Source organism: Falco biarmicus, chromosome 1 (genome assembly GCF_023638135.1).
Source record: "Falco biarmicus isolate bFalBia1 chromosome 1, bFalBia1.pri, whole genome shotgun sequence".
NCBI classification, from domain to species: domain Eukaryota; kingdom Metazoa; phylum Chordata; class Aves; order Falconiformes; family Falconidae; genus Falco; species Falco biarmicus.
In genome coordinates, this window is record NC_079288.1 from 77,957,217 (window position 1) to 77,975,601 (window position 18,385).

At 43.5% G+C, this 18,385-nt stretch overlaps 1 protein-coding gene across 1 annotated transcript; it reads left to right on the top strand.

Moving 5' to 3' along the window:
* The first annotated feature begins 1,084 nt into the window (after positions 1–1,084).
* Positions 1,085–8,634, top strand: GPR78 (G protein-coupled receptor 78). Its single transcript, XM_056326923.1, has 3 exons — positions 1,085–1,754; positions 2,253–2,366; positions 6,398–8,634. Exons 1-3 carry the CDS (start codon positions 1,087–1,089, stop codon positions 6,633–6,635), a joined length of 1,020 nt encoding a protein of 339 aa, XP_056182898.1. The 5' UTR covers positions 1,085–1,086; the 3' UTR covers positions 6,636–8,634.
* The last annotated feature ends 9,751 nt before the right edge of the window (positions 8,635–18,385 follow it).

The window sequence follows — 18,385 nt, forward strand, 5'->3', positions numbered from 1 at the left end:
CTGGCCGATGGGGACAGTGTGAATACCCAGAGGGCAACCATAGCTCCTCTGAGTGCTATGAAATAAAAGGGGGCAAAAAAGGCAAGTGATCCCTCGGACGGACGGACGGACGGGGGGGGGGGGGGGGGGGCGGGGAACCTTCCAAGAGGTACAGATGCTGCTTTTTGACAGGTTCCAGGAATGCTGGATGCACCGTTGCACTCAGGGTGTGTCTGAGCACTGCACAGGAATTAAGCTACTAGCAACTGGTCGGGAGGTCTGATCTGTCCCGAGCTGCGCATCAGCGGAGAGCTGGGCTTTCCCCTGCTCCCTGCGTGCGGCAGCGGATCGGACCGGCTCCGCGCTCCCTGGCTGAGCCTGTGCCTCGCAGCCGCTCGTCTGCGCATGAGTCGCCGCGGGAGGTTCCGCGGCTGGAGTATTTCAGGGGCTGGGCACCGGGGGAAGATGCTCAGTGCCTGACTGCGCCCGTGCCCCCGGCGGCGGGGGGAGCCGCGGCGGGACGCGGGCACGGGCACGGCGAGGGCGCCGGCGCGGGGGGCACCGCGGAGGGCGGCGTGAAGCGAGGGCGGCGCGGCCGTCGGGGCAGAGCCGGCTTCAGCACCGCGGACAGCGCACAGCGGGCACCGCGCCCCGGCACCGCGCTGCCCCCAGCCCGGCTCCCGCCGCCGCTGCCCCGGGCCCCGCCCCGGGGCGCCCCGGCCCCGCCAGCTCCGGCTCCGATTCCCGGGCGCCCGACCTCCCGCTGCCTCGGCTCCGGCCGGCGGCAGCCCCGGCGCCCCTGCCGTCGGCTCCGGCACCGCTGCTCCTGGCCCCCGCTAACCCAGCTGCCCGGCACCGCTCCTCGCGGGTCCTCTCCCCCCTGCCCCTGCCGGCCTTCCAGCCCCTCTCCCCGCGTCTTCGGCTCTGCTCCCCGCCGCCTGCCCCTCTCCCTACACCCGCTGCCCCCGGCTCCGCTCCCTTCTCCCGCGGCTCCTGCCCCCCGGCAACATGCGCGGGCGGCCGCGGGTGGTGGCAGGCGAGGCTGCGGTGCCGGCGCGGATGCCCCCTTCCTCCTGCCCTCACCCACCCCAGGCCACCCGCTGAGAGATGGACTTGGCAGGCGTGCTGCTGGCGCTGCTCCTCGTGCTGGTGCTGGTTGTCTCTCTGCTCTCCAACCTCCTGGTACTGCTATGCTTCGTCTACAGTACGGAGATCCGCAAGCAGGTCGCCGGGGTTTTCCTGGTGAACTTATCCTTTTGCAACCTGCTCCTCACCGTCCTGAACATGCCTTTTACGCTGCTGGGGATCCTGAGGAACCAGCAGCCCCTCGGGGGCTGCGTCTGCAAAGCGGTGGGTTTCCTGGAAACTTTCCTGACTTCCAACACGATGCTGAGCATGGCAGCTCTCAGCATCGACAAATGGATTGCCGTGGTGTTCCCCTTAAGCTACACCAGCAAGATGCGGTATAAGGATGCTGTGATACTGATGGGCTACTCGTGGCTCCACTCCCTCACGTTCCCCTTGGTATCCTTGTTTTACTCGTGGGTAGATTACAGCAGCGTTTATGCCTCTTGCACCTTGCACCTGAAGGAAGAGACGGAGCGGAGAAGGTTTACAGTGTTCACCATCGTCTTTCACTCCACCAGTTTCATGCTGTCGCTGGTGATTTTGTGTTTCACCTATTTAAAGGTGTTGAAAGTTGCCCGGTTCCACTGCAAGCGAATAGACATTATTACCATGCAGACTCTGGTTTTGCTGGTGGATATCCACCCCAGGTAATGCGTGCTTGTTCGTATTCACAGCCCCGGGGCACTTGCATAGGTACCCCTGGCGGAGAGGATGCTCTGTACCCCCCCCCACCCACCCCCCCGAGCACCCCTTCCTGTGCTCCCGCCTGCCCCAGCCACATGGCGAACGCTTCTGCCTCTAGTTTCAGGCTCTGCTTATAGTGCCAGAGGACGGTGGCTTGTGCATTTGTAGCCTGCTTTGTGTAAATGTTAGTCCTGCTCGCCGGCTGCTCCCACTTGCCTGAGCTCCCTTTCACAGGGAGCTGCTGCCTCGGTGAATGCGATCGTCCCCGGGCTCGGCGGGGCCAGCGGCTGCCCTCCCCTTCCCTCCCCTCTCCTCCCCTCCCCTGGGCCGGGGGCTGCCCTGCCCTCCTCTGGGCCGTGGCAGGGTCCCTCGGGCCGGGAGCGAGCCCTTCCCTCTCCCCGGGGCTCCCATCCCGTCTCCTCGCTCTTGCCTTCACCCACCGCCTGCTTTCCCCCTTGCAGTGTGAAGCAGCGCTGTCTGAACGAGCAGAAACGGAGGCGGCAGCGGGCTACCAAGAAAATCAGTATTTTTATAGGGTCGTTTGTGATCTGTTTTGGTCCTTACATTATTACCAGGTTAGTATCGCCTGTTGGGGTGGGGGACTTCCCGGAACCGCTGTGCCATCTGATGCTCAAGGGGGTTGGGGCGGGGGGGGGGGGGGGGCACAGCTAATTTTGGGGTGCCAGAGCCTGACAGAGACCTGGGGCCGGTTCTGAGGGACAGAGCACTCACACATGCACACACTCACTCACTCACACACACACACTCACTCACACACACACACACACACACATACACACACACAGAGGCCCTCGCACAGGCCAACGCAGCTCGCTGGGTAAAGCCCCTGGCTCTCCCTCCCTCATTGCAGCCAAGGCCAGGAGCCCCTGCCAAGAGCAAGAGGCTTTTAGGACAAGTACCAGGAATTAATTACATACCAGTGGGAGATAAAAGCAGTTGAAAAGACTTGCCACCCTTCCTTATTAGCGCAGCCTGAGCAACAGAGAGGCAAGCAGACTTCTTTCCCTGATTAGCTCAGGTCTTTTTGTTGTTTTATTTTTTAAAGGCAAAAAGCCAAGCTTGCTGCTATTGGAAGCTGAGGTGACATAATGTAAATTTATCCAGGCTGATAATTTGTCAGATAAGCTCTGTGTCTGGAGACATCAACATCTGTAAATATAACGCTAATGGTGCAGCATGGCCTTGTGATGAAGTGTAAGAGTTATCTCCCAGGAAAACCAACAATTAGGCCTGTAATATGCATAGGAAACACCATGCTCCTCAACTGGCCAGAACTATTGGCATCCACCCTGGTAGTTCGCACCTTTTTAAGTAGCCATGTATGCATTTCTCATTTCGTACTTGTATAGTCTTTATACAACATATGGACAACGTATGGTTATTATTTTTAAATCTTGCATAAATCAATGATCTGGAAGCCCATGTAACTATGCTGAATTGAAGCACCTCAGGATTTAGCCTTTCATCTCTTGACTAAATGGGTTACATCCTTCACAAATGATTTTTTGAAATATTTCCCACTTCACTTTGTGTTCAAGACACCCTTGAAGAGTACTGACTTCTGTCAAGAAAGGTGCACTAGTCTGCAGAACCACCCTAGTGAGGGCTTCCTCAAGGTTGCTACCAAGCTTCTGGGGTCTGCAGCCACACCAGCTCAAAGCACTCAGCCAGCTGTAGCACACAGGTCTTCCACAGTCACATATATATATAGGCCATCCACACATATATAGGCCATTTATTGACCATTGCCATTACCCTTTTCTTACGTGGGGAGGGGGACAGATTTAGGCCAGTGCACAAAAATTACAATGTTTTTTTAACCTTTAGGATGACATTTATTTCAGTTCCCATTTATATGTTGAAAAGGATTCCTGACTGATTGCCTGGATAGCTGCATATATTTTTTCTGCAGTTGAAAGGGTTATTACAAATGTTATCATTACATCACAAAGTTAAAAGGTTAATTGATCACTGTTCAGTACATTCTGAGTCATTTTCTATTCACCTTTGCCATAATCAGGATATAATTATATTGAGCAAAGTAGATTTTGCCATCTTCCTTCCATCTGAACATTACTGAGCTCAGCAAATTCCAACATTGCCACATTTTTCAGCGTGGAGATCTCTCTCATAAACTTCTAAAATAAAAGCAACTTCCTTCTTCAGATCTTGCATTTGGAAAATGGTGCATTTTCTAAGCGTGACAAACTGGTATCTCATGTGTCACTACAGAGAAGACTGAGGGCTGGTTTCTGTGAATGTGTGTCACGGTACAGCTTCTGCCTCAATCACAAGAACCTAGTTGGTTCAGCAACAGCAAAACAGGAAGTATTTGGAGAGGACATCCTCAAAGGCTCTTTACCCCAAAGGCAAAGCAGTGTCCAGGCAGCACTAGATAAAAGGTGGTGGAGTTGAGACTGGAGGACTTGCTGCCATGCCCATGTCTTCATTCTTCCCCCATTCTGTTTTTTAGGGGAGTGGCACTGAAGCTATCTCTATGGAAGCAGTATGAAAGATATCCCCCCTCTTCTCTTGCTCGGTGGCCTGGTGACTCAGGTTGCATTGTGAGCTCAGTGTTTGCTCCTCACTTCAGAAATGTGAATGAGATTATGTTCATTATCAAGACATTCGTCTGTTCACTAAGAGCCGACAGATGAATTTAATCTTTTTTGTAACAACACCGAAACCAAGAAAATGATACTAAGATGCATTCAGATGGATATTTCTAAGGATGACTTGGTTTGGCCAGGACCTTTATCTTATTAAAATCTGTGTAATTTTTCTTCTGTTGGCTTCAATGCAATTGTGTTGAGGCCCATAACACAATAAATGGAACACACAGTAATGCATCTATTCTCATGACTGAAAGATACCTCACTTTTTGTTTAGTGTCTTTATAAAAAAATGAATTGTGTAAATATCAAATGTATATTTCTTGTATTAGGATGATATACAGGATGGCATATACCTAAGCAACCATGCAGCAAGTGTCATTTATCGTACATTTATTTCTCATGTTTTGTGTCTTCCTGTTCTCTCTGTTTTGACTTGACTGGATTTTTTTTTCCAAGCAGCTTCAAACAGAAGTCATCTTGTTTTTAAATGCACTTGCCATAGGAATGATTTCACTTTTACATATAATAATAAGAAATTTTCCTGTCAGAGTTCAACCACTTGCTGCAATGTTCAGTCCTAGTGGTGGTAAGTCAGCTTTTCTATGTGGAGGGATTGGAACAGCTTCAGAAGGCAATGCCCTGCAAGGTAGGAGCTCTGCACTTTGGAAAGAGGCCAGAAGGTTCTTCAAGCTTGAGAAAGCTTCTGATCTTACATCTTCAGACAGTGATGTTTTAGGGTACAGAAAAGGGCTATTTTATCTCATGGTACTCTTTTTTTTTTTTTTTTTTTTTTTTTTTTCTTCTGGAATTAATATAGCAAAATAGTATATTCTTGTTCCTGCAAAAGGTTTCACAAAAGATGTACAGATAATAAAAACTTCTCACCCTGTTCTTTCCACCGTCCTGGAGAGTCTGCCCACTGCTGATGATCTGTATGCCAGACATTTGCTGGAACAGTCTAAAGGTTTGTTCTCACTTCCATGGAAAAATTGTTTAACTTAGTTGCAGTTTCTCCCCCTGTGATTAATACACCCATCTCAACTGAGGTGCTAAGGCCACTAATCATCCGTGAAGCACAGACCAGAAGACACAGGTCTGGAGACAGCTGACTGGTCATATAATGATGATAAAAATGTTGTTTGCTTTTGTTCTTTGGCCAAACTAGTGGTCAGCCAAGTGCATGCAGAAACTCTCACAGGTAAGCAGATGCAGCTGTGCTCCTAAACATACTATGGGATTGCAGGTGCCACCCGAATCTCTCTGAGATACTGCCACAGTGTTTGTACTATACTGATCTAACATGAATCCTTTTTGCATATGAGAGAATTCACAGCAGTGGTGCAATGCAGGTTCACTGTTCTGAACCTGAGGAGGTGTATTCAGTGATCTAGACCAGGTTTCGGGTGTCATTTGATATGCTGCATAGTATACAAAACCTCTACATAGGCTGTAGAAGACCCACAACTTCCAGGAGCAGCAGCCTGATGCCACGGGGGTTGTACCCAAATGTCTCAAGTGTCACTAGACAGTTGTACTTAAGTAACTGATCTGAGTGCGCCTGGATGCCCCAAGTCACCTGTGCCTATCTCAAGCTTGCCTTGGGAGAGGGGTAATCAATTAAGTCACCAAGATTCTGACTACTTACCAGCACAACTCTCTAAACTCAGAAAGTGAGCCATAAACTGCAGCACTTTCTTATCTCTGATGCATGGGAGCATTAACATTAAAAACACACTTTCTCTCTCTTTCCATAGAGGGAATGATTCTTGTCTCCCAGTGGCCTTGCTAGGAAAGTTCCTTTTGCCTTTATTGAATCCAAGGAGTAAGTAAGTACAGGGCCCTTCTCCTGCAGGGACTGAGTGCTGTAAGAAAATAAGTTTTACTTTAATATTTCATGAAGCATGAGTTGAGCATGGGCTCAGTGTGAATATAACACTCAAGTGTTTCCATCTCTCTTTAATGTTTAACAGGTTGATAGAGCTCCTTCCTTTTGTTACCATAAATTACTACTGGGGAATCATAAGCAAGTGCCTCACCTACAGTAAGGCTGCATCAGATCCATTTGTTTACTCACTTTTACGTCAACAGTACAAAAAAGTTCTGATCAACATCGTCAATAGGATACTTAAGAGGGACCTATATCCGTCATCGGGGTACAACAGCTCTCTCGATACTGAAAACGATTACTGCTTGCACAGAACAAATTAACATGAAAAGCATTCCCCTTCAAGTGAGACAGGAGCTTGCTGTTGCTGGAAAGCTGCCTTTTCCCTCTCGTGCTGACAGTGGTGACAGTGTCTCCAGGGTGCGAAAGCTGCATTAATGTGATGCATTTCATTGTGGACTTTCATGAAAGGCTCTTCCCTGGTCTGCAGCCAAGTACAATATATGGGAAAGCCTCTTCCCTGAGTAAAAGGAGTAGGCTTAAGGGGCTTTAAGAGAGCCTTTGGAGGCTTTAGAGAAGCTTGGAGAGCTTTTAATGTCTCCTGTCTGAAGACTTGGCATATCTTGGAGCATTCCACATCAGACATGATATTCCAGTGTCTTCTGGGACCACAGGAATCCCCAGGATGGAAGGAGAGGTTGAGAGTCCTCCGTGCTGTACATGTAACTTGACAGCTCAGGATCTGCTCTGTTAGTTTTGAACATTACAAATAAGTCTTTTAATTGATTTATTGTATTGGTGCCTCAAGTGAGTCAGCACTTTGAATCTGAGATTGTTGTTATTAATATTTACTACTAGGCATCATGATTGTAACATAGCCTTTAGGAAGTGGTACATATATTTGATATGCCAGTATTCTATCAAGCATAACCAAAGTCCACATATCTGAGTTACTAATATTTAGCACTTCAGTGGTATGTGATTACAATAAATGCAGCAACAGTAACAAAGACATATATGGAATTTAGTTAAATAGCACTGTAGTTCCATCACTGAGCTAGTAATCCTATTCAAAGAAGCTTTTATTCAGAAAAAAAAAAATCAGTTAGACAGTAGAAATGACAGATACCACTGTGTTTAAGATATATTACTTCAGAAGCTATCTGTTTTCAAAGAACAGGCTAAAATATATCAATTCTTTTTAAAGGATATATAATGTGTACAATATTTCATGCATTGGCTATATTTGGTAGATTGTAATAATATTGTGCAATCTTTTATTCGATAATGATTGATTAATCTGGTGATTTAACTGATACTAAGAGATGTCTAAGAGATATTATAACAGACCTGCTGCCAAACGCCCAGAAACACAAAGCTGCTTTATTATTATGTGTATTTTTCACTTATTATTTCTTTTTAAATCTAAACAGGCTTTGGAAAAATATGGGAATTATTTTTGAACAATATTCCTTTGATTATATAAGACATGAATCAAAATATTCTATGGCATTCAATAAGCTACTATTTTCTAATTGAGTACATAAGGGGAAAATTAAAGCAATTCCCAAGTATATTTTAAGAAAGAAAAAACAAAAAAAAAAGAAAGAAGACAGTAAAGAACACCTATTTTTAATGTAAAACTGAACTTGACCCTACGAAGCATTGAGAAGGTTGTTCCTGACCAAACTAAGCATATAAGCATGTGGTTAGGCACAAATATAATTTCCTTTGAAGTTAACAGCTCTATTCCCATGCTGAAATTTAAGTATATGTATAACTGTTTTGTAAAATCAGCGTTGAGCAGTCAGCACATCGAGAGGGGTTTTTCCACCATCCACAATGAGGAAGGAGAGCATCTATCTTATTGCAATTCCATTGAAGTCAAGGAAAGGCGATGCTGCATAACAAATGCAAGGTTCTCTTATCTCCTTCTTTTAATCTCTGAGGCCTTTCTGATGCTTTTTTTTCCCATGCAAATACCTTGGGCCTCTGTGTTTTGCATCAATAGTTCTGCCTGTGTTTATTAAATTGAATGTATTACAATGGTTTTGTCTTCTTAGTAAAGTATTTGTACTCTCTCCAATTTTGTGTAAATACAGTATTTCCGAAAAAAAGCTGTCTGTGGAATCTTTGCAGTTTTACTATCTTCCTGTCTGCCTCCACATATCTTCCCCCTCTGCTATGCCACTACAAAAACCTGATGCTTCAGTCTTTCATTTCAGCTGCAACGTAAGGACCAGATAGCTCTGTAGGGGGTGGGAGTGATGCTAAATTCTCAGTTATTTTTTTGTCAGTTTTGTGCCAAAAAGTTTTGATAGTCTACAGCATTTATCTGTGAATAAACATGAGTTTAATGATACCTACAATTGTTAATTGCCTTTGGTTTCCTAAAGAAAATAGTGCTGCTTTAAGAAAGGAATATGTTACATACAGTTAAAAGTATTAAATTGTCACTTCCAAGACACACAAATGAAATAAAGAAGTGTTTTGACTTTTTTCTTAGTACCAAGAAAATAGTAGAGGAGAAAAAAAATAATAAACTTTAAAGCTATTACAGTAATAACTAAAGCCATTAAACTATAAGCCACATTCTAAAGCTATAAAACAGAACATATACTGCTACATCTGGTATTAAGTTAATTAATGAAGCTTATTCATACCAGTTGAGGGTGTCATCATGCACACACTTTACAATACCACTCAACCTCACAAAGCATTGAACATTTCCAGAGGTGCTCAGGTTCAGGCAGGGAGAAAACAAAAACAAAGAAAATTATTTGAGCCTGTGCTGGGTGTTACAAAACATCTTTTAAATTTCCATAGAGAATTAGGAAGCTAATGTTTACAGTATGCTGTAGACCAGAAACTAAGAAAGGGCAAGGAGAGCCGTAGTCCTCAGCCTGGATTTGCAATGAAGTTTAACTGCCTCGTTTAGCATTACCAAAAGGCATCTTCCTCTGCTCGGTATGCACAGCCAGTTCTGTAGGTAAATTTTTCTTTCTCCCTTCTTCTCACCACCCACTTCCCACCAGAGAAGGGTTTGCTCTACTTTTCTAACCATGGAGGAAGCATTTAGTGAGAGGTCTCGGTTTCATTCCTCCAGCTTCCTGATGTAGGCAAAACTCTTGTTAGCTTGGTGCTTCATTCATCATGCTCTGGGTTATTTGGGGATAGGAAGAGACAGGAGGGGAACCACACTTTGCCCCCTTTTTGTGAGATGCTGCAAAAAGGATCAAAGGATTTAGTGCTCTACTGGGGGTGAGAACATTTATCTTACACAATGGGAGCATCCACCAGAGGTGACAAGGTTGTTGATTCCCTCTTACTGGCATTTTAAATGAGGCAGACATTAGATGCACAGTCCTGACAGTAGGGTTTAGTTTGGATCAGATTTCCAACAAAGCTGAAGTGTGATATCCAAAATGGCATCTTGTCATTGACACACTCTTGCCAACTCAAAGGTATCACTCCAGAAAACCTTATCGGAATTTTCTGCCCAGTGGCCTGGAGTGTTTTTTGCTAGGAGACAAGAGACTGGCAAATACCTGGCAGGTGTGTTGTATAGTTGGAAACACCACGGGGGTTCAGCATGAGCTACCTGCCACTACGACTTCCCTAGCAGAAGGAGCTGTCACCCACCTGTGGCTGCTTAGGGAAAACAATGGCGAGTTGTTAAAAGAGTGTGTGAAAGAAGCATCATTTCCTCAGGGGGGTAGCAGAAGTGCCCAGAAGCAGTCCTGGGCTGTGGCTTTTTCAGCTCCTGGTTGCAATCTGAATCAGCAAAATGGTCTTTCCTTCTCCAAACTTTTATTTTGGCTGCAAAGGCTGGAGTTGAGAACTGCACCTTCCCTGGGTGACATCCCTCCTCCTAATGGCAGTCAGAGTACAAACTCTGCAGCACAACAAACCTTAAATTAGTCCATGTAATTAAGAAGACATTCAACTTCAATTTTTTTTTCTTAACACGCCTCCATCAAAGTATTTCCAAGCCTGATGATTTGAATATTTTCTGGCAAGATCCAGGATGGAGTTTTAAATCTGCAGTATCAGAGGAAGGAAGCTAGCCTGCATGTGGCATTTCCTAGGTGAGTGCACTGGGGTTTATTTATCACAAAGAGAGTTGCCACTTCCAAAGGAACTATAAACTTTTTTTTTTTTAATTTTGCCTAGCACCTATGTTGCAGGTAAACTCTGAGACCGACAGTCAAACTGAGTTTCTGAGGCAATAGAAGTGGAGTAGTGCTTAGACTACAGATTCCCAAAAGTTTTAGGTATATAAGCTGGATCCCAGCCTGCTAAATCCTGACAAGGTGGATGTGCTTCAGTCCAAGTGCAAAAACAAAAGCAGTTTTCTTGGCTTGTGTAAAACCAAAAACTTACGTGGTTTTGAGCTGAGATGGCAACAGAGCAATGAGGACCTCGGGTTCTGTGAATTTTCACTCTGCAAATTCCTTAGCCTCGCTAAAGAAAGAGCATTTTATTCATCTGAGCAAATCAGCACCTAATAGACTTTTGCAAAAAATCTGTGCAGCTCAGTGATTACTGAATACATATTTACCTTGTCTTTTTTCATGAGTAATGATGATACTGAACTTAAAAGTTCAGTGCTAATAGTAATATTAAGCTTATTACATGGTTAAGCATGTAGGAACCAAAGTTCTTCAATGCATGTGCTCCTATATGACCAGAGAGTGATCAGGCTCTTTACAGCTGTGGGTTAAAATTTGGCCCTACTGAGAAATTTAGCAGCGTTGAGCTTTGTTGAATAAAACAACCTGTGACAAGATGTTCACACTCATCTAGTTAAAGTACTTTAAAAAACTACAAATAAACAAACAAAATCCAAACACAAAGAAAGCTGTACTGCATGGGAAGAACTGTATCAAGTGGGAAGGTTTGACTGTATCACCTGGAGGGCATATTTTCTTCTGTATTTAAGGGTGGGTTTTTTTCCAAAAATAATTATGTGCACTTGTGCACCCACAATAAACAAGCAACTGTGTGTCTGTCTCCAAAGCACACAGCATATTTCAGAACTGCAGACAAATGGCTTCTTTGGTCTGGTTCAGGAGGACACCTGGTTTGTGGGAAGTGTTAATTACACAAGTAAATTAGAGGTTCTGCTTTTTATTTTTGGAAAGCAGGTCCAATTAATATTTAATGGCTCAGCTGGAGACACAGCAGAGATGACCTTAAGAAAGGTTGTAAATATATTAATATCTTTCAGTTGCCAGAAGCTTCAGAGAGCAAAATGTCACTTGGCTCAGTATATGCAACCAGCTCCTACTCTGAGCTGGAGCTACTTTTCCCCTGTGGCTTACGAACGTGACACAGGCCAAATGGACGGTCACATTTCTGCATGTCCCTGTTTTTTCTCCCTTTAACAGCAGGTTTTCCTTGCCAGGACATGAGTGCATGATGCAAACTAGGTGCTCCTGCTCTTTTCTGTAAGTGGGCAGTGCATGAGCCATGAGTTGCTCCCAGCCAGGCTATTCACACATTCTCTATGCAAAAGAAACTAATTGTAAAGCATGTATGTTAGATGTCATAGGGTCTGTATGGTTAAAGTTATTTTCGAGTGTTGAAAACTACAGGCCATTCCAGTCCACTTGCACCACCTTTTTAACCAGAGTCCATTCCACTATCACAAGTGTGCAAGTTGATGAGTTGGGGATAAAGACTCTCCAAAGAAAAATCAAAACCATCCCCTTTGGGACATATTTGTTGTGTGTATTTCACCATTTCACTGCATCCTGCTGTTTGTACATGGCATATGCAGGTTAGTAGCCAGCAAATTACCCAGCATATGTTTAAGTTTGCAAGTTTCCTTTCCTGAACCAAATGGATTGACATCTTGAAATGCTTCCCAGAAAACCTCTGCTCCTCATGCCTAACCCTAGAGTACCTTTATTTAACTCACTCTCTGTTCGAATATTTTTTTTCCCAGCTGAAGGTTTAGTACTCTAATTGTATTTCAGTGAAGCCTGACATTAAGTAGCAGACTCATTACCACCTTCTTTTCAGTTTTATAATTCCTGCCTTTACATATCCAGCCACTCTGTTCTCTTGGCTTGCAGCTGTCAACCCTGACGCAGGTTTTCAGAATGTTTTATCGAAACCCAATAAATTGCTCAGTGCCCTCGCTCCATGGATGGAACTGGAGATTGGGTTCGTGTATGCATCTTCGCGAGATGAGTTTTAAGTATTCTGTTTCATATTTGCCCTTATTCACAGTAAAACAAAATGTCGATTGGTGATATGTGACCTTTTTTTTCACAAATGACTGCTGAGCACTTCTTACAGGGGCATAGCTCAAGCAGGCTTTCAGCTTGAAATCTGGCTTTTCAGCTAATCAGACTCTTATTGTTGTCGTTGCTGATGAAACATGCTTGAGGCATTTATAATGTGTTTCGGGCTCCCCACACAGTAGCCTGAATACTTCATTATATTTTTATTCTTACTACCTTGCTGGAAGCCAGGGAAGTACCAGTACTGCTTTTCTCAGGAGCCCTGAGGTACAGACACGTGAAAGACCACACAGCCAAGCAAGGAACAAAATGCGTGAAACAAGGTTTAGGAGATACCTAGGAATGGGAGGCAAACACTTTTATCTTGAATCTATCTGTTGATCTTTTGCTTAAAGTTTCTGAGGCATTTAAAAATGTGTTTCTCATGATATCTGGGGATGCCTTAGAGTTGACAGCAGAGCTGAATTTCTGGAAGAAAGCTATTTAGAAAACAAGAACAAGGTGTTCCTCCTTCCATCCTGAGGAGCTTGCCACACCAGCACCATGTAAAAAACAGTGGCAGACAACCCTTGTTCACAAAACACAGCTGCATGTTTTGAAGCCACAGCTCCCTTTTATGCTTTTCTAGATGGAGCTTCAATGGTCTTCTCTGGGTGTGAGAGCTCAGGCTGGGATCTGTCTTCTCCTTGGAGAATATTGCCTTGGCCAGGCTGGAAGCTAGGTAGGGAAGGTGTCCTGCTCTCCCTCTGTACAAACAAGAATTTGAGATACCGTGGACTCTGTGTACATGACAGCAAAGTTTAGTGGGTAGGGAGGGCACTCATGACAAAGGGGGAGGAAGCTCCTCTCCTGAGAGCTGCTTATATCGGAACTGTGTGTTACATCCCACTCGTTTTGTTAGTAGGCAGAGGCAAAACTGAAGGGGAACGTATGGTAGGGGTAAGAGCCTGGCTTCACTGACTTCAGGTGAAAGTAAGCCAAGATTTTACCTGAAAGTTTTCATCAGTTGAGTCCAAGTCTGAATTTGCAGAAATCTTTCCAAAAGACCACTGAAGAACAGCTCAGTTAAGACATCTATTCACTGAATTAGTCACATTTAAAATTCATATATATATATCTCCTTGGATTCTTGTATATCCTTAGCAAAACACATTAACAGCACTGAATGGAAATGTAATCTAAGAGGTGTTAAGTTTTTCTTCAAATGATAACATAAGGATATTAAGCAGACTGAAAATGCAGATGGTGTGGCTGTAGAAGAAGATGCACTCCAGTCCTTACACTTCTTACACTTGTTGCTTACACTTATGAGTCCTGTTTTTTCTTAAACTTTCTCATGTCCCTCTGTGTATACCCTTGCTGTCCTCTCCCTGATGGATATCTGTGGCTTGCTGAGCAACCACAGCCACTCCAGCCAACAGAATTTAACACTTATAAACTCCTTTCTTCCACACCCAGAGGAGCACTCTAACAGTGGCCCCGAAAAGTGATTCAAACCCAGGGTTTGTTCCTTCCTTCTTAAAAATCCTGTTTATTCTTATTATTTGTAAATTCCCATCTATTCAGTTATTTTCATCTCTGTGCTTAGAGCTCAGTAGGCACAGGAGCAGCATCATTTGTTCTTTGCATCTCTGCTGGCCTGTGCTCCCTTTGCAACTGCTGAAAGCTCAGTCAGTCCCGATGCTTCCTCCACCTTCATCACCTTTTAAAGCCTCTACCTGAACATATCTTTTTTTTCCTCTGGTTTTGCTTTTCTGTGGGTTTTTTTGTTTTTGTGGTTTTGGGTGTTTTTTGTTGTAGTTTTTAATTATTTTTCACTGACAGCCTTTTCAGGTTTTAATTTTGTGCAGCTGAGCAGGATTGTAAAATGCAGATTAAATAAAATAGAAAGAAAGCTATGCTCCTTGCTTTTTTTGTGCTCAACAAAGAAAACAGCCAAAGGAATCAAACCAAGAATTTTACTGAATCTGTTTTGTCCCTTGGAATTACAGCTTACCGATTTCTGCAGTCAATGGCAGACAGAGAGCAGTAATATGACTACTGTCACATTTTCCATTTCAGATAAAATTACCAGATATCCATTTATGGCTGAATCAAGGTGTTCAGCATGAATTCCTCATTAAAATATAATTCTTATTTTTGGAGCTTCAAGAAAACTTTCCACCTACTGTCCCAATAAGCTTCATGCAGGGAAGATTGGATGGAAATGCAGCCTACCCAATGTGGATGCATAGTGCATTTCTCTGGGCTTGTTCTGCAATAACTAAATATCTGGTATTGCGCTGGCAGCTCATAGCCTCTTCTTCCAATGCTGATGATCTCAGGTTTAGCCCTTAGAGTGTCAGTCACCTTTTGCCTTTCAATTGTACATGATACGAACCTGCAAAAAAACAGATAAATGGATCCCAGGACCTTTTGCCTTGCAATTTCCCCTACTGCTGCTGCATTGATTTGATGAGTCTTGAGGGTAGCTGTTGCTTGGCAACTTGAAGCTAAACAGGTCCAACATGAGGTGGAGTATGTAAATGACTTGCTCTGAGCTAGCAAGGTTTCTTGACATCCTGACTTCCTCACAGAGGAAAGCTGGAGGCTGGATTTGTCTCCTAGTGCAACGTAGTTTACTTCAAGGAGAAAGAAGGAGCTACTGAGAGCTGTGTCTAGCACAGTAATCTGTAGGAGAATGGAAAAAATCAGCCTCTGCAGGAATTTCTCTGGATAATTGTGTTCCAAATGTGTCCTGCTTAGCAGTGGTTTAAAGGATAGCCCTGACTAATCAAAATTTTGACAAATACAATTAATCTTTTTGATGAGCTACTGGTTCTTTCTTGTTCCCTAATCATAGTAAAATAGCAGAGGATAACTCAGTAAAATCAATGGTTGAGGGAAATTGGAAAAATACAAATCCCTTGTTGCAGTAGCTCAAGGAGCTACTAGCGTGGCTAGGATGACAGACAGCAGATTTTGAGCTGCTAAGGGTCTTGTCCTTGTAAGCTGAAGAAAACTCTCCCATAGGTATTAGTGTCATATGTGGATGATAAGGCATTTCTCATATCTGTAAAAAAACTTTGCAGTTCTGGATCAGATCTTTAACTAGAGTAACATCTTGATATCAGTAGCAATAACTGATGGAGCTGATCCCAGAGTTTAGCCCATGACTGGTATTGTTCCCAGAGTTTAGCCTGTGGCTAGTAATTAAGAGACTATAGCCTTTCTTTTACTCTCCCTGACTGCCTTGTCTTGTTCTCTTGACCATTCATAACTGTGACTTGGCCACAGTTATGTTTTCAGACTTGGCCAAGAAAAAAAAACATATTCAGCAGCTCAAACTATTTCTCATGATGAGTCAATGCTTAAGCCCCCATCCTATTTGTTACTTCTCTTCAAATCTCTTCCAGTTTGTTAATGCTTTTCCTGAGATGAAAACCCTCATGCTTTTGATGTCATTGGATGCACAATACCGTGACAGAAGGTGGCTCATAGCAGGGACTATGTAGAGTCCCCACATATGTGGGACTCTAGCTCTCCTGCTGAACCCTGAAACACGTCACATGAGGCAACTCCATACCAGTGACCCCCCTGCAGATATTGTTGCAAACTACATTTGAAATAGATATCTATATCTAGGAACTAATGACTTTCTTATAAATGACTCGGGGAGCTGAGATGCTGCATATAGGTCTGGCATGAGTTATGCTCATACAGACTTTGATAAAGCTGGGAGAACAGCTTTGAGGTCAGCTTGCTCTTTGTAGAGCAAACAGGATGTTTGTGATGTCTTTGTGGGGCTGGGTATCCCGCTGCTGAATATGCTGGCTGTGTGGGATCCTGTGGGATCCTAAGATTGACCTCCAGACTTGTCTCTCCATCTTTGCTATCCCTATCCAGCACCTCTTTGTCCTTTGTGGGCAATTCAGCACATCTTCAATGTGAGCATGGCAAGTGGAGCTTGCCTGAATACCACAGGCTAGAGATAATGTCTTCCAAAGATTGTCTGGAAAGAAATGCACCTTACTATTGTTTTATGTTTGGTCTTTGTAACTTCCACTGGTGGCTTGTAAATTCTTTGAATGAAAGAAGAAAATAAATACTGAATTTAAATTCCTTATCTGTTAAAAGACACTATTTAGGGGCAATTTGGGCTATGCCACACTAAAGGCTTGGAACCTTGATCTGAAACCAAATCTTAAGACACTTAAAAATGATGTCAACGCAGACATTTAGTTGAATGTAGACCCTCGGTATACTGATACATAATTTTAAAGTGCCTAAACACCTTTGAAAACATCCAGTTTTAACAAGTTTAGCAGCCTGTTTTTCCTGGCTTTCAGTGAGGCTGGGGTCTTGATCTGACTCAGAAGCTTGTTTGTGGAAGTGAGGTTGAAATCCTCGGAGCTCTTATGCCAAGATCATTCCAAATGGCTACTGGTCCTTGCTGTCTAACACTGTGTTCTGGAAAGCATCAGCCTTGGAGGGCCTGATTTTTCTGAAAAGTGCTTAGGATCTGCCTTCAAAGAATCGGGATCTGCTAAGTGTTTCCCCAGTTGGGTATCTACAAACTAAAGCACTCAAAGTCACTTTTTCAAAATGTTTCCCAGCACCTCTGCAAATGTGCAAAGCAAGCCCTAGAGGACTTCTTTTGAATGTTTTGGCATTAATGTTCCACAAGACAGGGAGAAGAGATGAAGTGAAATGAGTCTCAAAATAGGACTGTCAAGTTCTTTTCTGGTAGAGCTTACATTAATTTTTAATACTCCATCTGTGATCAGAAGAAAAGAAAGACCTTCAGTTCTAAGCACAGATCTTTTTTTGAGCACACTTATTTTTCCTTGTAGCCGTTATATATTCAGCTCTGTGATTCACCAACTTATTTATATTATTTTCTTTGCTTTGTGGGAGTCAGGCAGACTCACCTTTGGGTCTCATCTTGAACTAAAACTGCAAAATGCATTACCAGTAACCCCTGAGTAGGAATCCTGCTTTGCATTACGTGGGGGAGTAATAAGAGGCAGCCTTTGAGAAGATAACAAGGTCCTCATGTCAGTTCTATCTTTTTAATGACTAAGTTTAAATAATGTTGTGTGCTTATAGCAGAGTTTGGTGATTGGTGCATGTCATTTTACACATGTTCTCCTGTATGTAGTCATATTTATTACTGTTGTTCCTTTATGGTCCCATTCTACCATCTGGTACCAGGTTCCCTTCCAGTTTTTTGTATCACTTGTGCCTTTGATCATGGCTGAATTTTAACTAGACATCATTTTCTCCTGTCATCAAAAGAAACTTTGAGTGGCTTCATTTCTTACTGATTAGCCCAAGCAAGCACAGAAATCACATGAAGGGTATGCTAAAAGAAAGGCATGCATTCAGCTGAATCTTTTTGGGATGTTAAGACCTTCTCCTGCTTTAATTGCTTTCCTCTGCATTATGATAGGATCAGTTCAGTGGATCACCTGGAAGTGGTATAAGGAACTAATTTTGTGGGTCATTGACTTAGTTAATCTGTGACAAGTCAGAAGATGAAAACGGAATTTAATTATCACTGGCAGTACTTGTACTGAATTTAAATTATTTCAATATTTTTCAAGAGCTGCAATATTATTTTTTTTTTACATTTTTTATATTTAACCAGGGAGGAAAGAAATATCTGCAATTAATATTAAGGTGGACAGATGGGGAGGGGGACACCCCCCTCTCACTCATTGCCTGCTTTTGTTTCCGGCGTATGAGAGAAAACAGGAAAGAAATTGGCAAAACATGCCAAAATATCAAAAATAAAGAGAAAATAATTAAAGTCAAATTTTTAAGCCATTGCAAGAAATTTA